We start from the raw sequence: 26,114 nt of genomic DNA on the forward strand, positions 1-26,114 counted from the left end.
AAGAACAAGAGCTGGAATCTATTTTTAGAGCTCACGACAGTTTTTAAAACCTTAAAACCTCTTTCTTATTTCACGTACACACCAGCAGAGTTTACAGCTCTTTTACCACACTTTGACTGAAACCAGATTAAAAAAAAACTTCTTAAAAACTCACAAAAGTCCTTAATTTTAGGTCTTTTTCTTGGGGGGCCTCCGTAAGTACTGCGTGTCTGAAGCCACAACAATCAGTTCCCATGTTCTGGCCAGTTATTGTGAGGCAACAATTGCAGCCCATGTTAACACTAGTGCCATTGTTCCAGAGGCGCTTAAATATAAATGCATGTAATTGAGTGAAAGGAGTTTTTGGCAACTTTGTTTCGGCCGTATGTTTGTTACAACGTCGAACTATAAGTTTTAAACCCGCTTGCGATATTTGTTCCCTTCAGTCCAGGTTAAGTTTGAAGCTTGTTCTTGGAAATAACGACTAAAACACAGCAGTGGTCTGACAAAAATATATATATATTTCTGAATTTCATACTGTTGCAGAGGATTATAGCACTTGGTGGTGGAGTGCTTTTTAATTAATGCAAAAATAATTATTGTAAAAGGTAAAAACAACTTTTAACAATACATTTAAAAAAATATATATTATTCTTTTATATAAACTAGGGTGTAAAAATCAAATAAATATTGATGTGGTTTAACCATCGAGTATTAACCATCTTTTACCATCGATTAAAGTCTGAATAAACACTTATATCTCAGAGTCATTCGAGTTTTTTACATCATGGACAACCTTTTCCAAATGTGTATAGACATTCTATAGTGCTTGTTGAATAGTATTTGCCCATATTTTCCTGAGAAAGAGACGATATTTTAGAGTAAATACTGTATTCGTAAGTTGATAAGGTGCCTTTATCAGGCATGCCTTAGTGGGAATTTTATTTCATCAAGTCACCAACATCTAATGTACCAGGGCTGTTGTTAATCAAGACTTTATATTAGAAAACATAAAAATAAAAGGACTTGTTTGTTTTTAAGGGTTTTCAATATACACTTAAATCTGTGAATATTTTGTATATTCAAGAAGTTTTCCAGGGTATTGGATATAAATCTGGATTTTCTATCAAAAGTTAATATCTGGACATTCGTCCTGGCAGACTCGATACGAAAGAAAAACCTCTCACAAATGTCATTTTGGCAAACAAATAAAAATGTTACACAACATGTTGGCTTCAGACGAAGCCTCCCCCTCACTCTAACAACAACATCCGGACTTTAGAAACTATTACCTTCACACTACGACTTCAAAAAGAAAAAAAAAGACATTTCGGGGGGAAAAGATTAGGCCTGATTTCTTTTTTGGTTTTGTGTTTTTGAATTTTTTGAATTAAATGTTATTATTACTGGTTATTTTTACAATCATATATGCGTGTCTGTAAAAAATATAAAACATATTTATATTAAAATGCAGTTTTGCAGGTTTCTTACAAAATTATCATCAAAAAACATGACATTTTTATATTTTATAGATCGAGAAAACAAAAGTGTTTGATTCACAAGGATTCATTCTTTTCTTTTTAATCATGAAGCCAATTTGTGAGATTCAAAGTCTACCACCTTAAAGTACAAGTCCCATAATGCACTGCAACAGTCACAGCCCAAAGACTATAATTCCTGATCGGAAGTGATTGAGATGTGATTCATGCGGTCGTAGGTGGGAGAGAACATTGTTGGATGAGCACACACACCTACACACACAAACACACAAACTTACACACACACACACACACACAGATCTTCTCACTGCACGTCACTCTTGTCAGAGGCAACATCTGCAGCCTTCAGCTCCGACTGCTGTTTTGGCTCGTGGTCGTCTGCGAGTGTCTCTCAGCAAGCCTCCGTGTCTGCGCTGCGAGGCGAGAGGCGAAGCGTGATGGATGGTTACGAAGCCATGTTTTGATTTTCATCCCTGTCAGAAATCCGAGCGAGAGCCACCTCTAAGTGTCTCCAAATGTTCTTAAAATTAAATTCACATCGGCCAGCTCCCGCCCCGGCTACTATTTCGAAACAGTCGCAGCTGCTCGGACGGCGTCTGGAAGTCGTTTCTCCGCGGATCTGATTGAGTGTTTTAATCTGAGGTGCCGTCTGCTTTTGAACACGGATGTTTCTCTCCATGTAGCTGGAACGTCGCTGAGGTGCTCAGCACGCGCCGTCTCTCTGGGTAACTCCACGTAGAAGTAGCAAACCCTCAGTCCCACCAGGGTCTCGACTCCAACCTGCAAACTCTTGCCGATGATTAACATCTCATGAATCCTTTTTCAGCTCAAGATTGAATCGTTAAAATAAAAACTAGCATCAGAGTGTTAATGCAAAGAAATCATCTTTGTACTCTTTCTCTTTGTCATTCTATTCTATTAGTTTATTCTTTCTCTGACATTTTCATCTTTATTTTTGTGGACTATCATCTATTCTTTTCTTCTTTGTCTTCTTATCCTTTCTATTTTCTCTTGGTATTTGGTGTTCCTCTTTTGTGTCCATCTTTCTTTCCTGTTCCTCCCTCTTCATCTTTGTTGTAGTTTCCTTTGTATTTAGCTTTTATTATTATTTTCTTTCTCTTCATTTTCTTGTTTCTTCCTTAACTAAATCTACTTTTACTTCTTCTTTTGTCTGCCTCTCTTCCTGTTTTGTTATCTTTATGTTATCTTTTCTATTTTCCTTCCTGTGTGTATTCTTTTTCCTTTTTTGACTTATTGTTTGGTCTTGTTTGGTCTTCCTTTAGTTTTCCTATTCCTCTTTATCTTTTTTCTTTCTTTTCACGTTTTCTATTGTATTTGTCTTCCTTTTAATTTAAGATTTTTATTTCAGATTTTAATGTTTCATTCCTTCTCTCCATCGTCTTTGTCTGCTTATTCTTTCTTCTTATTCTTTTTTACTCCTACCTATGCCTTTTGTCATAATTATCTTCCGGTTTCCTCCTCATCTTCTTCATCATTCTTTCTCTTCTTCCTCTACTTTTTTTCTTACTCGTGTTCTTCCTCATTAGTGTCTTTTTCTTCCATTTTCTATTCATCTTCGTTGTCTTTAATTGCAATATTCCTTATAAGTATGTCCTCCTTGTCTCCCTCTTCCTTTCTATTCTTCCTCTTTGTCATCTTAGTCTTCTTATTCTTTCTCCCTTTCTATCTTTATTTCCTGGTTGTCATCTTTATTTTATTTTCCCTCTTCCTCTTTGTCTTCTTTCTCATCTTTCACCTTTTTTCTCTGGTTTTCTAAAAAAACAAAAACATGCAGCAGACAAAGGCTCAGGAGGTTCTGAAAGAAACCAGATTCCTTCTCAAACTAGTATTTTTATATTGTAATAACGATATATCTGAGCATTTAACCGTGTCATGAACAAAAAAACCTTAGTGAACATTCTCAATGGCACTCTTTAATTTCAGTATACAATTACATACTTTTTTTGTCGTGAGCAAAAAATGGTTAAAGTTTGTTCTAATGTATCAACAGAGAAAGGAGATTATTTTAATCCAAATGACCATCTCAATTAACCAACTGCTACTTTTCTTATTTCATAGGAGTTGATCAATTATCTTCCCAGTAAACAGAAGAATGTGTAAATCTTTGGAGGTCAAAAAGTCAACCTATAAATAGTATTCACAGACCTTAGTTACTAATGGAATATACTTCAATATAATCCTAATCTACTGTTTCTCGTTGCCATATTTTTAAGCAAAATATTTGTGCTTTCATTTGATGTTTTTGCGGGTAAAGAGTATGCAAGTCTAGCGGGACTGAGGTAGAATACTTGACTAGTTGAGCTAGTGATAGTTGTAACCATGTAGAGGAGTGATTATGAAAGATGTTTGATCATCATTGTAACTGTTTGTTTATCTCCTTCCGACTCAAAGACGAAGTGGAGTTAGACTTTGGTAGGTGTTTCCACTTTCTTCTCCTCACTAGCCTCCTTCACTCCCCTCTAACTCGTGCTCTGATCTCCACCCTTGGCCTCTCGTGTCGCTCCTCACAGTCGGTGACTTCCAAGGTATTGTCTTCACTTTTACTCTTGTTAGTGCTTCCCCTTTGACCTCGTCTCAGCTGGAGCGTGTCGCTCCACCGTCCTATCCTGCCGTCTTCCTGTAATCCACTGAGCTCACTTGTATAACTCGGCTTTCGGATCCTCTAACTATTTACTACTTTTGTTTATGTTCCCGAAATAAAGACACTGACTCCACTAAACGACACTTAGAGTCAATTCAACACAGACTTGTGTTTGTCTCTGTCTGTATTATTGTACGTAGATTTTTCCTAAAATGCTTCTGTCTCTCCTTTATTTTTGGATTCTCTGGTTGGGTATCTGTTTCTCTCCTCTAACATCTCGATGTGCTTCTCTTCTGGTCTCTCTCTTCCTTTCATCACCAGAGGATGCCGACTATGTTAGCGGATTCAACCTAGGTGAGACACTGTCTTTTCATTCTCCATCCGTCCCACCGTCACCCCCAGAACAACAGGTTCACCCTCCATGTCTGATCATTGGTTAATTCTGCACTTTGTTTTCCAGATAATTTCATTTTTAAATGTTCTATTACTGACAGTTTTATTACATCTCAAGGCAACTCCAGGTTTCTTCTACCTTGAGCTCCCATATAGTTTTTCTAAGGAACTCTGGTTTCCTCCCTCATTCCACAAACAGTTTGGAGGAGTCTTGAGAATTTTGCCGCTCATTCTTTTAGTCAACCTGTCAATCACTTTCTGAGCCTTCTGCTCATACATGAGTTTGAAATGTACTTTAATATCATTAGACAGTATTTAGAAAGTGTTGTAAAGTTGAGCTTGAATTTTATTTTGCAAATACCATTTATGAAAAAAAAAACGTTAACCGTCGATATTGTGTTTTTTAATTAAAATTATAAGGAAAGAAAGACTTAATTTCATCATCATCAATATATGTAACATTTTTAGGTGCAACTTTTCTAAAATTATAATTTCTGTTATTTCATATAGCTTTAATATATTGGAAAAGATAGATAGATGACTAGATAGACTATATTAATCCCTCTTGATATCTGAAAATTGGTATAATCATAATAAAGATACACAATAGTCACATTTAATATTTTGAAAATGTTTAAAAATGATCAAAACTCCATGTCTCACACAAAGTCATTTCAAGTATAACAAGTTATTTATTATTAAGTTATTTATTTATTTATTTATTTTTTACATTTTTTTTTTTTTATTTGGTTCTTACTTTCAGATCTATTCATGGTCAGGCTCCTCCTTACATCACTGATCTGATCCAGCCTTACACCCCAGCTCGGGCTCTGAGGTCTGTGGATCAGAATCTACTGATGGTTCCACACACACGGCTCAGGACCAGAGGAGAGAAATCTTTTCAGGCTGTTGCTCCTAAGCTTTGGAACGATCTTCCTCTCTCTCTTTGCGCTTGATGGAGTCTACTGACTCCTTTAAGAAACATCTTAAGACGTTTCTATTTGTTCAGGCTTTTCCTTGAATTTCTCGAACTCCTCGAACTCTCAGTATTATCTTGATCTTCAAAGTATTTACTTTTTTGAGTATTGTTTTGATTGTTTAAGCGCTTTGTGACCCTGTTCTCGAAAAGGACTATATAAATAAATATTACTTACTTACTTACTTACTTACTTACTTACAAGTTTGCAAGTCTTTTTTAACTAAATGGATAGAATAAAAAAGATTCTCATGTTAAATATTGTTCTAAATGTTTTTCTTTACTTAGCATAAACCTTTCTGGTGTTTTATCAGAAAGGAAAAAATAAACTTCTGCTCTAACTGAAATTTACTGAATTTTTAAAAAGTAGAACATACGTTGAAAACTATTTTACTACTTTGTGTGAAGTGGATAACAAGGAATAAAACAAATGAAAATGTAATTTGCCTCTTGGATAGAAAATAAAAAGGGAAAAGTGATCATTGTGATCCTTTTTTCACTATTTAATCGCATTAAATCATTTAATACAGAATTTCCTCAAGGGCCACATTGTACACAGTGTCTGTTATGAGGGGCCGTTAAGCAAAAATGAAAGAGCGAAAAAGTATAAAAATAAAGATAAATATGCTAAAATTATTATTTTATCATATAAAACGTTTATTCATTTTAAAATCTCATACAGAATAACCTTTTCAGGAATTATCATTTTTCAGCTTTTTATTTTTATTTTTTTACATGCTTGAAAAATGTACAAAAGCAATGGAAAGAAGTCCAAAAACAAAAACCCTATAGTCATATTTGTAGACTAGTAATGATTAATTGAATATAATATGGAATAATATTGTGATTTCTTACATCATGAGGGCCACATAAATACAATCATAGGGCCCTATGTTCACCCAGGGGCGCACTTTGCCCAGGACTGAGATAATGGATCAGATGAAATCAAACGTAGGAAATTGAATCCTTGAATAGCATTTATTGTGTGAAGTTCTTTGATGCGTAGATCTATGCTCGTCCGCTCCATCACGCCTGCTCCGTCCGTCACTGTTCCTTCTATTTTCACTCCATGATCTCACTTTCTTTAATTTGCACCAAACAACATCCAGCCGAGCAGCATTTCTGAGCCTCTGCAGCCCTGAGTGAGGTTTTTAAGCATCGAGAAGATCTGGAGGAAAAAAAAAAATGGAGTTATAATAACATCTTCTCTCTGAGCATTTGCATCATGGCTGGTTGGATGTGGTCGTGTGATTTAGGGTCGCTCCTTCACCTCGCAGTTAGAAACCCTAGAACCTACAGATGCTTTTGTAATGTCGCTGAGGTTGCTTCGGGGGAAATAAGTGAGGCGGTGTGGTGGGCATTTTGTTGTCCGGAGATTTAAGATGTTTTTTTAAATGATCGTTCGTGACCAATCAATGATGCAACGTCTGGACGTCCAAATGCATTTTCAGTGAACGTTAATGTCGGGAGACTTTTAATGTAGCCTGACTGAAAATGGGTTGTTGGTTTGAATCCAAGTTAGGGCAAAATAACGCAAGCAACATATTGTCCGAGTGTGTGACGAAAGAGAAAGTGATGCATCATGAAAATCCCTTAACTTATCACAAACATTTAGTGACAATTTCACTTCTGAACAACAACAAATAGTGTTTTTATTGATCTGGTACACGTTCAACTGTCGTATTGAGAATTCTATATATGTTATTTACGAAACACTTTAGAATGTGGAAACAAACATCTTGAAAACATTATTCAGGATCTTACAACTTGCTTTTAAAAAAAAAAAGCATATGTTGCAAACCTTTGACTTAAATAAAAGGTGACATCCTTAAAGTCCTTGGGTAAAGCAACGGCATAAATCCTCAGCTGTGTAGTCTAACGTGTCCTCGCTGATGTACGTTTAATCCTCCCGATTTTACAAGGATACACTCTGGACACCCAAGAGGAAAACTGGACGGATTATAGAGCATCGAAAAAAAAAAGCTTTAAAATTGGTGGAAGCTGAACAAATAGGGCATGGAATATCCATCAGCATCCTTAAACTAGTCGTCGTAGGGCTACGGAAAAAATAAACAGCCTAAGAAAACAGGAATCTCTTTAGGAAAAGAGATGAGTTCATGAGGCTGCAGGTTTAATCGTTAAAGGTTTTAGTTGCACATGTACGAGCGCCAACAGTTTTTCCCTTCAAAATACACTTGATTTGTACGAGTGTCTTACACACGTTTCAATTAATATCCGGCATGTGGTTGACAAGAACAGCCTCGTGCACTTGTGTGCCTCGGCCTGAGGATCAGAGTCAGGACCTTTAGCCTCGCTTGGCGCGAAACGACGGGACATTCTTTCGTACAAAGAATCCCCGGGAAGATCGAAGGAGGATCACCTCCTCAAGCCAGAGGTCTCCAGAGCTGTTCCACCGTCTGCAACACTTGCACTTGCAGTCCAGATACTGCGGGGGCAGTGGAAACTGCTCCCAGACCGTGTTCTCCCCAGACAACACTAAGGAGTTCAGCACGGCGGTCGACGGTCGAGCAGGTTTTTCAGATGTGACACTCCTGAACTCTCGCCGCGTTCTCCTGGACGGCTGCGACTCACCCGAGTCCAGTTAAACACACGCTTGTTAAGATGAGTTCCAGAGGCTGCGCAGGTGCTGGTGGGCGCACAGGGGTCTTGTCGGATACCTGATGTGAAAATGAATCTGAACATGCAGCTCCACGATAAATGAATGAACCAGCTCACCTAGTCGATCTAGACGGAGGCGAATTAACCTGGTAATGATTAGTTTACCAGTTTAAAGTTGTCAAGGCAAAGTTATTATGATAGATATTGGAGATTATTTGGGAGCAACATTTTTTACAAGATTTATTTTTGTTTACTAGCAATTCTGTTGATACAATATAAATCAAACACAACTTAAAACATGTTTTTAATTGGTAATAAGAGTCTTATTGCAATGAGTTACCTTTCAATTCATTTACTTTATAGATTTTTAAATACAAAATGTTTTTCCAACCTAAGACAAAACGTAACGGACCTGATTCTTCCTGATAGAAGAGACATAATTATATGAATAGAAGGGATAGAAAACAAAAAAATGTATTAATATGTTAAGAAAATTGTAGGATATAATGGAAGAAGATGTTATTCTAAAGTTTAATTACGTCATAACATCATATATAAGAAATGTGATATTTTTATTTGGGTTTAAATTTCTATTTATTTTATTTCAATAAAAATGTATTTTTGGCGAAGAAAAAGGATACTTAGTTTTAAACACTATTGATGTTGTTTAACATTGTTCAATTAACAACAAACTGTTTGAAAAGAACAGCAAAGAGCTTTCGAATCATTTGGATGGAGAATTAATGCTCTCAAAAAGTAAAATGAAAGAAAAAGGGTTTGTTATTTTAATCAGTCCTGAACAAATTACTTTTAGATTTAGAATAAAAAAGAGGGAAACAATAAAATTGCTAATTAGTCATTAGAAATATTTCTGCATGATCAGCTTCATAGTTTTTCACTGACCTCATGAGGGCCAGATATTCTACCGTCTAAGGGCCACACATAATCCTCGGGCCACATTTGACCCAATTCTTCATTACAAGAAGAGCAAAGCTTGTTAGTTTAATAACTTTGAAGGATAAGAGGTGCTGTTAGTTTACTCTTAAGGTCCAATTATATTTTTGTTTTCTTTACCATCATCTTTCTGCGCTAAACTTCTACACTTCTTTACCATTGAGTATTTGCCTTCAACACCAATTAACATTTAATAGCCGGAAACATGTCGTTCTTCATTCTGACCCCTTGTTGTCATCTCGCCGGTCGCCTACACATGACATCTGGAGGACCTGCTGCTTATATTGTTCTCAGGCTTCTCTTCTTTCAGACCTCCATTGGTGGACGTCGTTTGGCCTCATCTGTTATTGTTCATGATCATTTGTCTTTTACAGTGTTCACATTTGTTATTCGGTGGTGGTGAAGCGATTAACAAGATGTCAGGCTTTTCTTTTGCACGTTGTAGATTTTCTTTTCATGGTGATTTTGTGTCAACACCCGGCGCTCTTGAAGTCTTTCTCGACTTCATGTGTCCTTTTGCTGAATGTAAATCATTTGCTAATGCTGCCAGTGAATCCAAAGCAAGCAGGCTCTACTATTCTTTCCATCATATCCATTTTCTCTCACCTATCTAAGGTTGGGCGGAGAGCAAGTGTTCTTGGTTTGCCCTGGGGCCTCCTCACAGTTGGAAGGAGGCTAACCCCCAAATGTTCAGCAGATGTGTCTGATCTGTGTTATATGCTCTAATATATATAACCAGTCCAACCATTGTGCAAGACTTCTTTTTTTGCCAGGACTCAAAGGCATAAATTCAGCTCAGCCCTGCACAAGGGGGGCAGCGTGTATTCATTCAAATAAAAGGTTGTAAGTTCATCAGGATACGTATCATATCATCAATTATTAAGCAATACATTCATTTACTATAAATAAATTACTATGATGAAAATCAGTGGTAACTATTTATAGCAATAGTCACAATAAGATACATTGAGTTTTTTTAATTTAGATTTGGGGCTCAAGCCACCGTTTTACTCCTCTTGATGGTAAGAAGTCACTGTTTTTGTTCACTTATTTCCCATAAGATTTCCTGGATTGATGATACGTGGTGACGAACCTCAATGCTTGACCAATCACAGTAGAGAGGGCGTGAATATGACAAACGATATTTCATCCCCAGAGAAACTAATTGGCACATTTTCTCATGTAAATAATTCAATGAAAAGAGAGTTTTGAACAAACGTTACACATACTGTTGATACAATAACGGTCCAAGATCAATTTAAGACACAAATCAACCCATTAGTTGCGCTTTAAGGGAGTTTGTCAAAGTTATAAATCTCCCTCAGCGGTTTGAAAAACACAGTTTTCTCTTCAAAGGTACATTGGATTTTCTAACACTCACACCAGTCAAATATTTAGACTCCCAGGTACAAAGGAGTTACAAATTTACAGTGTGCTCTTTAAATTTCAGATCATGATTTGAATTTGAAAAGGAAAGGGCAAATGCACTTGTTGTTCAAGTTTACTTTCACTTCTTAGTTGTCTACGAGTTGCTTTTGAGAAATGATTTATCGGAATGAAAAAGATGCTTAAATCAAAGGTACGCGTCCAGACATGGTGCCGTTCAGAGGACAAACGGAACGAACCCAGGGCACCTGTCAGGCCTGTTAACTTAATCAGATGTAGATGACAGCTTGTCACACAGCGTGAGACAGGATTTATGATTTTTCTTTTTTTTTTTCTTTGACCAAATTAGCAAGTTATGTGCTTACTTTAAGGGAGACGGCCACCAAGGTTGGCTCTTAACTTACACAAAACGGACCGCTTTCTAAAGGATATCGTTTACACCGTGCACTTAATGTTTATTGTAATGATGTCAACTCTGCTGGATGTTGGTCAAAGCTTGATGTCTCTGCGGGAGAAATGCAGATGAGGTGGGATATGTTTTCCACAGTGTGGTGGAGGGTAATGCTGCGAGGGTGAGGGGGGGGGGTGCTGAATGAGTGGATTAACCACAGGAGAAATGGCACAGTAGACGTAAGCCACAACCTGCCCACAGTGGAACAAAGTCTGCCCTGAACTGTGCCGCGTAATGTTATACTCCGTCCACTGGCACGTGTGGACACTTGCATATACACTGGCTGATGCAAAACCACCGTTATTGTGCTCCGAGGGAATGACTGTGTGTTTTATTTGTAACCCAACTTTGGTCCAGAGCTCCTTCCTTTATTAAGGATCACTGGAAGAATAACAAGAGTCTCGCAGACTGTTTACCTTCAGTCTGAACATCCTCTGGGTTGCTTTGTAGCTGTTTTGGAGTCAAAACTCACAATTTGAAAGTTTCTTATGATTGTACTTCCTGCTTTTGGCTCTGATTGAAAATGTCTTCGAATCTAATTATTGGAGTTTAATTTGATTTTGTTCTTCTTTGAACCGTCTTAATGTGTTTGTAGCAAAAGCATGCAATACGAGAAAGGGGTACGGGACATGTTTGGAGCAGTGGGGTCGCAGCTTCAATGCATATCTAGTGACTTGGGTAGAAAATTTGTTAACCAGTTAGAGCCCACATTTCACGACGATGTCTGCAGAGAGGGGAGCAAGAAGAAATATAAACTGAATAAAGCTCACCATGCTGAAAATGCCACCAAAAAACCAGAAGATCTTTTTTCTCCAAACCCTCCATAATGACTTTCCACTGACTTTAGACCCACACACAGCACATGAACCTACTTTTTTAAGATGCAACTAGAGAAATCGCCAATCTTTCGACGCTGGTAACCAACAAGCACGTCTGTGCATGTAGCTAAACACACAAAGCATGTTTTTTATTGGCCCATTAGTTCGGGTCATCTAGTGGTACAAGCCTTTCCTTTCATGCTTATGCATTTGGGGTCCATGGTATTTCACAATTTGTCTGGGAACGCTGCGTAGCTTCTTTGAAAGGTGAAGGTTCTATGTCACCAGGAATCAGGCTGTAACCGGAACACCGATGTTTGTGAGGAACACTGTAGGAAACCTTGTTTTTGTGCTCGCAAGGGCAGAAAAAAGGTGCTGATGTTGCTTCACTACTCAAACAATACTCACAGTAGCCTCAGGAGGTGAACACGTACACAGAGTCTATGTTATGTGTTCCTGGAATTGAGCAAAACTTTATACTTGACATTTTTTTTAAGAGTCTCGCAGTACGATTGGAGTTATTATTAAGAGCATTTTCTTCTGATTAATTATGTGTTTTGTTATTCAAGGTAATCAATGATTTGAGTCATTTCAAAACAAACCAGATTTACAAAATGCGTTGGACGATGGATCTGATTCAGGTTTAATAAATATTAAATAATAATAATAATAGTAACACACTGTCTTATTGAATATTAGTAGCACATCAAGAGTTTTTTGCAGTACAAGTTTGTTCAGAACTTCGAAAACCAAATTACTTTTGATGATTCATCACCATTTTGTTTTGAAATGGGTTTTCACCCATTGCATAAGCAAAAAGAAAACCATACAAAGACTCCGGTGTAAGAGATGGAGGTTCTAGGAAAAACTTGATTCAGTTCTAGGTGTTTCTGTAATGGTTTTGGGAACTGAAGATCTCCGGTGAAAGTCTCCATTTAGAAGATCTACCCTGTAATTGATGCATCTAAATAAAAACCTACGGCATAATTTCATACAGTACTCGTCAATGACTTGAAGTAAAAATCCCACGATCCATTGCAAACGGCTTGATTTCAGACATTTGAAATAATGTTGGCTCAATGTTGATGTTTCTCTCCGTCCTCTCCTCCGTTTCTGTCCTCCAGCTGGGTTCAGGAGAAGCTTCCGTCTCAGCCGACGGGACAAGAAAACAAACAAGTCCATGTACGAGTGCAAGAAGAGCGAGATGTACGACATGGCCGACGTCCCCACGTATGAAGAGGTTTCCAAGTACCGCAGGCAGAACGGATCTAAACACAGACTGGTCGTTTTAGTAGGTGAGTAATTTGCAGGACATTCATCTCACTCTAACTTACGCATTACAAGGCTTCGAGCAGTTGAACCTGGAGCGCTGCGTTATAATTTAAAAACCTCTGTTATAATGACATGTGCTTGTTCTACGTATGAGTCAGGCCCCACATTATCCTCCCGGGGGTTGAATCTAGCAGAGCCCACAAATTAACTCCCCGACGTGAAAACTCAATCAAGCAAAACCTTGCTAATTTCAGCTTTAAGCACCCGCTGGAATGGACGGAGCAGCCGGCTCATTAATAAGTCACATTTAATACGTTCATTTATGGCACTTTGCTCTCAACGTCGTTTCAATTTCTCAAGGCGAGATGATTGTTAACACTCGCCACAAGCGGCGCGTCTTGCAAAGCCCTATGCAGAGCTTTACAATGTGCCAATGAGCCTGGAAATCGATTTAGCGTACTGCTGTAGGGTTTTTAAACGTGGTGGAAACACGGGCAGTCCAATATGTCTGAAAACATTGGCTTTGGTTGTTTAAAATTAATATATTTATTAATCGTTTCTCAGTCATTTTCACCAAGCCATAGACGACTCCCCCAGGTCTGGATTATCATAATGCACTTAAAGTGTACTATATTGTTTTTTTCATCTTAAAAGTATAGTTTCTAAATAAAAATCATGATTATTCCCCCATAAAGTAACATATTTTCAACACATTATCTTTAATAATATCACCTGATGTCTTGCAGGAGCCAAGGTCAAAAGCCCTTTTGGGTGGTTTTGTCGGATTTTAGCCTCTACAAACCACACATTGCATAATATATAAGGAAACTGGTAGTGATGACCATGAAACAGCTGATGAGGTATCATGATACAGCGTCTTTATTCTGGAAAGGCCACTAGGTGGCACTCTCTGTTTAAAAATAATGCCAGGTTTCATTGAACTAGAACGTCACCTGTAACGTGAGGGATATTAAAAACCGAATGCTACTCTTGCTAGCTTAGCGAGTTGATAGAATTAAATAATTTACATTCAGAATAAATGCAGGTAGTAATTCTAACTATTACATCCTAATATCAGTTGTAAAATATGTTATGATAATTGCATAAAAACGTGTTATTCCTAAGATATGGTGCGTGTAGTACGTTACAGGGTGCTTAAGATACATTCATCTTCTGTAGGAAAAATGGTCACAAAAAGAATTGGAAAAGATTGGAAAATGTTTTATTTGCATGTCATATGTGTCTTGCATGAAGTAAGAAATTACAAGTGGCACAGTTTAATGTACCCAAGTAGAGCAAAGACACGTGTGATCCATGCAGTACGTGCCGGTGTTGGACAACAGATGTGAGTAAATGTGTGGTCCACTCTGCGCTCACTTCCGACGTGAGGCTTGTTTGGTTAGTCCAACAGAACTTCACAGACTGAACCTAATCAGGCCTCTCGCAAATGAGCAGAGCCGTGTTTCTGCACGCTTTAGCCTAGAACCTCTTTAGCGCGTCCTGCTAATGTAAATACTCTTAATTAAATTGTGTAATTTGGTGCATTTTGCACGTAACAAAGCAGCCGACTTTAGAGGGATCTGCTTTATGTTCCGACGCCGTTTCCTTTCTTGCCTTTCAACTTTGTCACAGTCGTTCTCAGGAACTCTTGACAAGAATCAGACCGTTTTTTGTTTTTAGAATAATAGCCAAGATTTAGTTTTCGCTCTGAAACAACACCCACAGTCTTGTTTCATATCAGACATCTCTCCAGCGTCTCGTGTTTGAAGAAAGTCCTCGGAGACGGCTCGTGGTTCAACAGTTGCCCGCTAATGAAGGACTCACACATTCTGAGGTCTGAATGAAAGAGCGATCCAGATCTTATCCGGAGTCCCACTCACGTCAAATAAGACATTTAATAAATTGTATTACATCGACACACCTTTCATTTGAAAGTCAATCCGATCTCTCTGCTGATAAAGTGGCACATTTCTTGGAATTCCTGTTCATATTTCCATCTGATTCTTTCGGTGGGTTTGGACTGAATCCCTCACGGATATTCCTGCCAACGACTTTGATTCACATGAATGTCATCAGCTTGACATGACGTGGTTTTCGTTGAAAACGTTTAAATAAACAAAAGTCAAGTATTTTCAAAATAAAAGCTACATAAGGTGCAAAAATCACAGTAAGTGATTTAAATTAAATTGGAAAATTAATATAAATTATATTTTTCCATAATTATTATTGCAATTTAACTTTTCAGCCATCACTTTAATTTGTTTTTTTGTACCAAATCTTCCTTTATAGCTTGATATTAAAAAATGTTATGGACATGTTGGAATATTGACAAATGTTCCTTGTGTTTACTTTTTTATACTCAAACACGACACTATAGTATCGAATCATAATATAATATTCATTTGTAATTCATTGTATTGATAGGTTTTATTGTATTTTTTTTAATGTATAGAAGCAAAGAATGGAAATCTTATTAGATATTTTTCTCCCCCATTTTTTATTAAATATACACACAGAGGCAGTTTACATTATTTGGTTTTGCTGTATTCAACTGTTAAAAAAGATGAATAATCTGTAATTATTTATAATGAGTGCAATGAAGTCTGACTTTCATTGGATCCACATTTCGTACAATCCTGAATTGTACGAGCCTGAGGAGGGAAGAGAAAAGTGTAAAAAGAAATGGTAGCAAGAGTCAGAAACCCAGCGAGTGCAAATATGCTGCAGTTTTATTATTATTACTAATACAGCGTTCAGGATTTATAGTGCAATGTTCAGGGGAGGAATAGTAAAATGGCAAACAATACACAAAGAGGTGGCATGTTTCGCATCAGACGGACCAACGGGACCCAGTGGTGCTGGTTCTCCTTGTTAAAGAACTGCTGTTGGGCCATGTTGGCAGAACGTCCCACAGCTGGAGTGATGAGGTTTTATTGCAGCGTATATCGCAACTGGTAGAGAAGGATGTACGAACGGTACCTTGCTTCATTTCATCTCAAACTTTAGCCTCGCATTTGGCTCACCGAGGGATTTTTTGTGGCCCAAGAACAGCATTTAATATGTACTGGTGACTCAAAATCAAATAGTGATTTAAACATTTTTAAAAATAAAACAAATATGTTGAATAAAAGAATAGAAATCTTCAGCACATTTTCTTTAGAGCATATTTTGCTGCGAAGGGAGTTAAATATATTTTTTCTCACAGTAACCACAGAGATAATTACAGAAAGAAAGTTTGGTATAAACTAGTCCTGTCCAATAATTTTTTTTTAAAAAAGGAGCTTTGATGTGACGGGAAAACTGAAAAATCTATAGTAAAGGATTAGTTGAAATTTGTATTTTTTTGTATTTTATATTTAAAAACTTCATAGACCCTCATAATATATAATAAAAACAACACATTTTCTATCAATATATCACTTTATTTAAATATTTATGCCCATTTATTATAAAAAATACTGTAAAATAAAAAAATAAAAATATGAATCCAAATTGAAATGAATGGACCAAATAAAGGGAAGAAAGCAGAGAAAATTGACGACTTAAACTTTGACAAGTTATATTTAGTGCTGGTACATACAAATAAAAAAAAGATTTATACCTGATCATATATTTTTTTATATTTACATAACATACAGTCAAAGGGCAACATTTTATTTGCTCCCCCAGGCCATACTTCGCCAGTCCACGTGACATACAAGTTAATATCGATTATGTGTTTTGCGTTTGGACAATGTTTTCAATTTGGTCGATCCTTCAAGTCCGTTAAAGCTTATTGATGGTTCGGAGCTGCTGAACCGAGGTCAGAGGGAATTTGACTCAACAGCCGAGTGCTTGAGAGTTCCAGGGGAAGCAGCTTTATCACTAACAGTCCCACATAACCATCTGTTACTTGTTGAGGGAGGAAAGAGTGGGAAGAGAATTTCTGTTTTACATGAGCTGGTAGTGGTCAGAGTGTTACCCAGAAAGCCATGTTGTCCACACGTATTCATCCGGTTCTTCATCACCCGACCCAGAGGCTCAGCAGACTGGATGCGAAAAGAGCTTCTTTTTTTTTTCTCGCCCTGGTGTTCTCTCTGCATAAATCCACATCAATGAGTGAAACTCTTTGTCCGTTTGTCTTTGGAGGGCGGCCTGCTAAACACATTTGCCTGGAGGAACACATTTCCAAAAGTGCGATTGTGCGAGTCTGCCCAGAACTTCAGGCATGCTAAGAATCTCAGACCCGGATCAAGTGCTGCCTCCTCACGCAGTGGCTCTGCAGCAACACACTTGTAACCCATTATCCTGTCTTGTCTGATGCCGGTCTGCTCGACTTGCACCGATGTTGCACCCTGGCGCGTCGCAAATACACAAGCAGTTTGTCATGCAGGCCAAAACAACAGCAGCAACAACAGAAAAAGGAATCCGACTGTTTCTGATTCATGTGTTCTGCTGGTTTTTACAGGTCCCACTGGGGTCGGGTTGAACGAGCTCAAGAGGAAACTGCTGATCTGTGATCCCCAACACTTCAGTGTCACCATCCCACGTGAGTTTGACGGTCCTTTAGTCCGCATTTAAGGTTCCGTAGATCATTTCAGAACCGCATTTTAGATGAAAATGTAAAAGCAGAGATGGGGCGTAACTAATAGGGCTGTGTATTGGCAAAAATCTGGCGATACGATACGGTGTGTCACGATACGATATATTGCAATACTGTAGAAACAACGATATATTGTTTCTTTTAAATAACACCGGAAACACTTTTTCTGGCTTTACAAAAAGCAATGAATAAATACTTTCTCTAATGAATAAATGTAAACTTATATTAACAATAAAGTGCATTAACAGTGCAATGGCTATATAACTTTTTAACTTTAAACTTCGTTTTAAAGGCAAAATGAGTCCAAACACCAGTTTAAAATATATATTTAACCTTTAAATAAACATTCTGCTTTAATTCAAGGTTACTTTATTTACGTTTATTTCACATTTTTAATTCTGGTTATTTCATGACAAGAACAGCCCAATTAAAACGAAATAAAAAACAATTATCTATGCTCAAAATTATAAAATGGACTTTGCCTTTTAAAATAAATATAATGGCAAATGATTTGTTTTTTTTTACAAGATCATATTTTATGAGCAACATTTAAAAAGTAGAAACCATGTTGCTGGAAAAAAAAAAACGATAAGATTTTAGTGTTTTTTTTATGATGACTTTAGTTCAGGCATTTATGTCGAGTTGTCACAGTTTTATTTTTCCAATGATGTTATGCTAGGATGAGTCACAAGAATTGCGTAAATGTGTTATCATTTATTCCAGAGTTTTGTCTAATACTTTTATTTCTACTCAACAATACTGATTGAAATTTTCCAAAACTTTTTAAAAGGAACATCTAGTTCTTCCATCTTGTGTTTGGTAAATAATGAATAGTTTTTCCTTTCTCTCTGATCCATGTGATCCAAAACTTTTCTATCCTGCGATCCTCACCAAGAACATTCTTGGTGATTCTAATGGTTCTTATGGCGTTCCACCAGGGATGATTCATCTCGAGTCCAAACCCTTGCCAAGGAAGTTTTGTTTCCGTCTGTCTGTGATAATAACTCAAAAACAGGTGAAGTAATTTCAGTAGAAATTTCTGGAAATTGTTAAAATGACGAAAGAATGAGAAAAAACACAAAAAAGATGATTACATTTTTGTGCAGATCCTAATTACCACGTGGATCGATATATTATCGGAAGATCTGTCACTCTCTGTGGCACAGCTGTTCTAACTCTTCTGTGTATTGTGCGGGTCAGTTTCAGCTTTATGACAATAAAAGGATATTACAAATGCTAAAAAGGTTGACATATAAATTAATGAAATGAATGCAAGGCGTTTATTTTTGGAAACAAAAATGGCAGTCCAAGTGTAAATGAGTAGCTTGGCAGAGGTCTGCGTGCGTTTCTTCTTTCCTACTAGATCATTTTAAAAATCAGAAGCCGCTTGATTCCCTGATAAACTTCCTTGTTTGCTTAAATTCCAAAGGACTTGCAGCAAGAGACGTTAGCGTCTATATTTTCGAGACGTGGTTTTGGATGATATATTTTTGCAGGATTAATCCTGCATGATCTTCATTTTCCACTGAGCCTGTTTAATGTTTTCAAATACAATCAGTGAGTGTGTGTAGAACAAGTCCCAGACGGTGTGATTCTGACCCAGATAGGGGTGGCAGGGCACCACTCTTCGTGGAGGAGAAGGAAAGACACTCGGAAAAAGTCTCTCGCTCTTGCCAACGGACACATGGAGGTGTTTAGCAAGTGCCGTTGTCTCAGATCAATTCCTGAGACCCTCACCCAGTTTTTTTTTTTTCGTTCATTTGAAGAGACCACCAGCTCTTGGCCCTGCTTAGGATTTCGGGATTCCTTTTCTTTTTTTTTCTCCCCCTCCTCACTTGTCAGAGTAAAATATAAAGCAGCCTTTACTGACACATCAGGAGAGTTTCAGTTGAGGGTGAGGTTTTTTTGAGTTGGATCCAAGATGACTGAAGGTTTCCACGAAGAGGGAGATGAACGGATGCGTCGTTCTTGTTGTCCATCTGCAATTATCTCCTCCGCCACAAAGCGCACGCCAAAATAAAAGCTTATGATACTAAACAACCAAAGGACATGTTGGCAACGCGCCGTCCTGAAGGGGATAAAATACATGTTATTTTACAACCAGGCAGTTGTGGCACATTTTTCTTCCTGCTGTCATCTGGCACTAATAAGAAACATCATTGATCCTCTTCTGCTCTCGTCCTGACCGTCGCCCAATCACGGCTGTCGGCTGGTAAGATGAATGTATAGTAAATGGTTGCAACATGTTTTTTTTATTAAATCAATATTGTCTGGGTTGCATAGAAGAATCCTTGGTAAATACTATTATTTAAAATGCTTTTTTTTTTAAGAATTTGATCACGGATTCAAATAAAGAAAATGCTTTTTCAGAGAGAGTGTTTCATTTGTGTTCCCAAACATGCATTGCAGCATAGTGGATTTTCTAATAATGCATCATTTGTGTGTCTGAAGTTTATCGTATTATCCACAATATACGGCGCACTGGATTATAAGGTGTTGTATTTGACAAAGACATGTCTCTAGTACAACACTGCAAAAAACTTCCTTCAACTGAGAAAAATCTCTAAACTTAAGAAAATGGTGTCACAACACGATCTGGAGCTTGTGCGTTTGTGTCTTCTCGTCTGGACTATTGTAAACGTTTATTTTGGTGTCTAAACAAGAGGGATCTGTCTCACCTGCAGTTAATATTAAAACCTGCAGCAACATTCTGAGCCGCTCTAGTAGGAGGACTTACATTTCCCCGATCCTTAAAACTCTTCACACGCTGCCAGTTTCTTTCAGGATCAATTTTAAAATTCTGGTTCTTACTTTCAGATCTATTCATGGTCAGACTCCTCCTTACATCAGTGATCTGATCCAGACTTACACCCCAGCTCGGGCTCTGAGGTCTGTGGATCAGAATCTACTGATGGTTCCTCACATGATTCCGGACCAGAGGAGAGAAATCCTTCCAGGCTGTTGCTCCTAAGCTTTGGAACGATCTTCCTCTGCCTCTGTGTTTGATGGAGTCTACTGACTCTAAAGGGTTTTGCTTTTGATTGTTCAAGCGTTTTGTGACCCTGGTCTAGAAAGGCGCTTTACAAATAACTGTCACTTCCTTTTTAGTTTTACTTTTTATTAGCAATAGCACTTCTTTGTGCGTTGGGTGCTCCTCTGGCCTCCACTATCATCGTCTTTTTTTGACCTCCCACTACCTTGCCCACGCTACCTACTCCGCGTCGCCCCCTACCCTCCTTACTTTATAGCAAGTCTTTATGGTTTATGGTCGAGTTAATGCGTGGACTTGATGTTAATGAGAGCTACCAAACTCAATTACCTTCCAGTGCTGTCAGCTAAAGATCCAGCTTCTGTTCCTGCTGCCACATTACGGGGGACAAATTTAATAAGAAACAGTAAACCTTAGTTGCATGTCAGCTAAGTGTCCAAGCGCTGCTGCAGGTTGTGTTTTTTTTTTTTTATAGTGTCGTTACACAATAATCCATACAAGGGTTGGCATGGTGCTGCAGACTCCCAGCCATGTTAATAAGGGGCTTGCGTCAGCTGGGTACTACCCCAGCTATGTGGCAGACAGTCTGAGTTTGAGGTAATCAACCCCCCCTTTCTCTCTCCCTCTCTTTCTCTGCTCTTTCCCTTTCTCTTTCTCTCAGACACCAGTCGAGCCAAGAAGAATCAAGAGAGCGACGGTGTTGAGTACCACTTCATCTCCAAACATCTGTTTGAGACAGACATTCACAACAACAAGTAAGATTCCTGCTCGACACGATTTACTTTTTTGGCCACAAATAATGTTTTTTTTAGCGACAATAAAAACGTCATTGATAGGTTTGTATTGAATAACACTTTGTTTCAGACGGTGTTTGATGGTGATGGGTTGATGAGGCGTCATGAAACAGCTGATGAGGTTTCATGATCTTCATTTATAAAATACCACTAGTTGGCGCTCTCAGTTTGATAAGTTTGATGCCAGGTTTCATAGAATTAGCAGATGAGAGTGGAATATTATGAAGCAGAAAGTGCCATCTAGTGGCCTTTCAAAATAAAAGACACTGGGTCATGATACCTCATCGACTGTTTCATGAGGTCTCATCGACCCGTCACTAGTATTAGACAAGTTCAAAGTTCCTTAACTCCAATCCTCCTCCACAACTGAACTTTATTCATATAGCTGTTTAAAACAACAGCAGTTGGAACAAAGTGTTGCACAACATAAAATAAAGCACAAAATAAACAAAGTAGGATAATACAAAAGAAGCAACTAAAACAAGTGAAAGGCACTAAAAAAGCTACTGCTGTCAAAAGCCAGGGAACAAAAGTGGTTTTAAGATGAGTTTTTTAAATGGACAACCTTCCTTTTCAACAATTCTACAGCCATACAATCAAAAATCTTGAAATCGAAGTGTCTTGTTTGTAATTGTGGTAGTAAAATGATTACCTTGATAAAAGATCTCCGCTTGAATGATTCAAATGTGACTCACAATGACATGTTTAATGTTTTTTTTCTTTCATTAAAGACACAAACTAAGCTCTATAGATTTACACCACAGAAAAGCTGACTCAATACACACAACAGTGAAAGGAAATGGAAGAGTCCAGTAGTTACCATCCGTCACAGTCGTGGTGGAAAAGAGCCGTGGGATTTAGAAGCACTCTTTCGCCAAACTCTTAGATGTGTTCCATCCCAACACATCCCCCTTATAATAAATTCACTTTTTTAACATTTACAGTAATACAAAGATGTATACGACTGTCTTATGAAATTATTACTTTAATTTTAAGTTTGGCATGATTCCTGCTGTCAGGGCTTCTCCTCGTAACATCCTCTCTCTTCATCAGAAATACTTTATTCATTTCATTCCTTTACGGTTATAGTTAGCCTTAAGCTTTATTCAAACTCACATTTTGCTCATGGCTGTACAAACGATGATGTTAATAATCTATATAAGTCTTCTTACTACTAGTTAAGACCATCCAGCAACCAGAGGTTTGTTTGTTTATTCAACCCGGAAGTGGTTGGCAAGGAAGTTTTTTCTTGTCTTTAACCCTTGTGTTGTCTCTGGGTCAATGTGACCCAGCGATCCAAAAAGACAGTGAGGTCGTTCACCTTGACCCAGAGACAGCACAAGGGATACTTCAAACACCTTTTTTTCCTGGCCTCCGGGTCACATTGACCCAGAGATAACATTTGAAAAGTCGAGTATGTGTCAAACTCGTTCCGGTCCGCTTGGTCATCGTATGTGACCAACAAGAACTTCAAATTCACATCGTTGACTCAAAATAAAATTGAATACTTTTGTTAAAGTGCGTGAGAAATGTTGGTAATGTTACTCTTAAGCTAGGCGGCTGGACAGGCTGGCGAGAGGATATCCGTCTTTATGAGGTCTGAGTTTGTGGTGAAACGCAGTCTGTGACCCACTTCTGTGAGGCAGTTTGTCAGATGGACGCCCACAGACTCTCTCCGGGCAGGTCCTCCATACTAAGTAAGGTAGTGAAGAAGGTCATTATAATACCAGAGTTCTACTACATCAACCCAGACTGTTGTAAGTCAAAGCAATTATTACAGATAATATGGAAAAAAAAAGTGTCAGAATGTTTCGTATTTTTGCTTTAATCGCCAGTTGCATATGGAACATGTTTCTCAGGGCCAGGTCCTGAGGTGTCAAATTTCAACCCGCTGATCAAACCATGATGATCTACCATCTTTAATGTCTAAATAATATGGATAAGGCGTCAGCATTTCATGGCGCTTGTCTCAGCATGTGTAACAGAAGAATGATGGGACCATGTCGTCATAGAGAACTCAACCCAGGGCTCCCACTGACCCCACTATCGCAATGAATCCGAAAACACTGTTGTCTTTAAATAGCTCTAGTAGAGATTCATGTCTCTTCTTTTTTTTAAATGATGGACGCGCTCCTATTAAATGTATCTCGCACATCTTATCAAACAAAGTATTCACATTGTTGTAACCCCGTTACACGTCACGCTGAGTTTGTCGTTGTTACGACTGGAACTACCGGAGGCGTCGTAGCAGCAGGACATGCTGCCTTTCCTACCAACACCAGCTCCCTGCTGTCATCTGCGAGTCCGTGAGCGAGGGCGAGCTGGTGTTGACAGGGCCGGGGCCTTATTGGTAAATGATCTCCAGACTCTGGCCCCCGAGGTCTCCCTGCCTCTGCTTCCTCCTCCTCCTCCGCCGGAGCCCTGGGAGTCCGCTCGCAACGGACGATCCGTTTTGACGTGTTTTTTGAGTCCAGTCCGAAGTTCGGATTGACGGCTTTGATCGGCGCTGACGCTAGATGGAAAAAAAAAAGCGGATACACCGGCACGATAACAATCTCTGCACGCAAACACGTCCAACACATGTGACAACGGATGCCTGTGGTGGCGAGGGCATCTGGAGTGTCAGAGCATGCTGGGAGTAGATGGGGAAAGGGGGGGCCATATAATTAGGACATGTTGCGGCGAAGGTCAAGGCATGCGATGTTTTTCAGGGAGTCGGAGGGGTGTGTGAAGGGCTGTGATGTGGGGTTTTTGTTGCGTGGGACACTCCATCCTGAAATTACAAGGCTGGAAACTAGACGTAGGGTGCGATGAACTTGTTTGCGTTACGCTTCCTTGCATGCGGCAGAAACAATGTGCCCTGAGCAGAAGCGCTAAATAAATGCTCTCTGATTTTGGGGCCACAACAACATGTGTTTAGCTCGAACAACTTTCCCAAGGGAAGCCCTGTTCTCCGTCTGGTCAGCTCGGCCAAACCTCCATTTGCGCGCCACAAGCTAATCTCTCTGCCGTCTCCTCTAGGTGTGACTTTTTAAACACAGACTACTGTAAGCCCTTAAATGAATTTCCCATAGCCAGATATAAGTGTTTCTTTCCTTGGGTCCTAATCCTGGCTCCCAAAAAAAGCCGAATTAAACGTTCTTACATGAGCAATTACCGTAAACTGTTCCTTTTTACATGCCGGTCCCACTGCCAGCCTGTCATGAATAGAGCGCACCATCCTATTAGTCAACATTCCTTCCACCTTGCTGTTCCCCTGTGGCTTTCTTCCCACCTTGTTTCAGCTTAAATACATGGGTTTTTCTTAAGATTCGCAGCAGCTGATTGATGTTGACTGGATACGATCATCAGGTGCAACAACTGTTTATTCCCTGTTGGGATGAAATCTAGTAAACGAAACTGGTTTCGGTTCAAAGCTAATAAAGATAAAAAGCTTTATGGATCTTTAAAACGTCAATAGTTCAACCAATAAGTCACTTTTTTTTGTTTGCTTATTTTTATCTACTACCTTTATACTTAAAATAATAATATTAACCTTGAAAATGTGTAAAACAAAACCCCAATTTAAATAGGAATTAGGATTAGGAAGGAACATGTATTACATTTGTTTCTCATCACTCATAATGAGGAGACTTAACGTCATTTCCTGATGGGATGATGACCTAATATCTTTCTACAGTAATATATTTTCTTATTATACACGTCATTATGTGGCAGCATGAATTGTTTTTCCTTGTCTTTGCTCATACTTTGGTTGATCCAGTTAAACGCAAAACACCATCTGAAAAGCAAAATCACTACTTTTCCATTGATACGAATCCACTCCACCGTCCCATATGGTCCAAAAAGAATGTCCCCCCAAAATCTTTCCCGATGAGCGCCTTGCATACTTGGGTGTCCATATTGCAATTATGTTTTTGTACTATTTATGAAGATCGATTTGTCCATTTTAATTGATTTTTTGCAAGAAACATATAAACTTTAAAGAGGACAAAGTAGTAAAAGTATGAATCGCTGTTGTCCAAGTCTGCTCTACCAAGTCATTTTTCTGTGGCCCATAACCCTTGGCTACTTAAAGTGCATTAGAAATCACATTATCTCCAAAGTATATATATATATATATATAGTAGTATTATGATGAACGGACTTTACACTGTGTTGGGATCGAACATGTTGTTTCCTTGTAAATGTCAGTTTAAAAAAAACAAAAAACTAAAATGTTATAAAACTCTGAGAATAACACAAGTGATAAGATGTTGTTGCCATGTTAAAGAGAGGAATAAATGGAAGTGTTTTGTTGCCACAACATCCCCCCCCAACATTGTCTTTAACCTTTGTGTTGTCTCTGGGTCAAATGAACGTTCAACTGGTCCTAGAGACAACACAAGGGATACCTCAAACACATTTGTTTTCAGCTCTCCGATTCGCCCTGACCCAGAGACAACACAAGGCATAACTCAAACACATTTGGTTTTCAGGCCTCCGGGTTACCCTGTCCCAAAACAACACAAGGGTTATTGACTATTTTGTCCAAAGTCCTTATCCTATAAGTCTTAATCTACTTCCAATAAGTACAATACTAATAATTAGCTTTTATTGGTTTACCATTAGTTCAACTAAAAATTATATTTTCCATCAATCGACTCTGATTCACCATGAGTTACTCATTTAGTGAATTAGCTCAACATAATCTACGTAACCGTGCAGTCTCAGCCACAGTTCAACACACTCCCACAGCGACAATTTCGCACTTAATCCTTCCAAAATGACTGAGCCGGTGTGTCCCGCTGTGGTGGACAT

General features: G+C 38.4%; 1 protein-coding gene across 3 annotated transcripts in view; it reads left to right on the plus strand.

Annotated features, from left to right (window-relative positions):
- mpp7a (MAGUK p55 scaffold protein 7a) overlaps window positions 1–26,114 on the plus strand; it is a 123,073-nt gene that overhangs the window by 84,979 nt on the left and 11,980 nt on the right. For 2 of the 3 annotated variants that reach the window (XM_087788826.1, XM_087788827.1), the window contains exons 12-14: window positions 12,802–12,972; window positions 17,397–17,477; window positions 21,182–21,275. In XM_087788826.1, the coding sequence (XP_087644952.1) occupies window positions 12,802–12,972; window positions 17,397–17,477; window positions 21,182–21,275 (346 nt within the window). Of the gene's footprint in view, window positions 1–3,890; window positions 3,912–4,401; window positions 4,435–12,801; window positions 12,973–17,396; window positions 17,478–21,181; window positions 21,276–26,114 lie in introns of all 3 variants that reach the window. The other variant, XM_087788828.1, reaches the window with a different exon arrangement.

The sequence above is a fragment of the Callionymus lyra genome, chromosome 4 (assembly GCF_982586985.1).
Source record: "Callionymus lyra chromosome 4, fCalLyr1.hap1.1, whole genome shotgun sequence".
Taxonomy (NCBI): domain Eukaryota; kingdom Metazoa; phylum Chordata; class Actinopteri; order Syngnathiformes; family Callionymidae; genus Callionymus; species Callionymus lyra.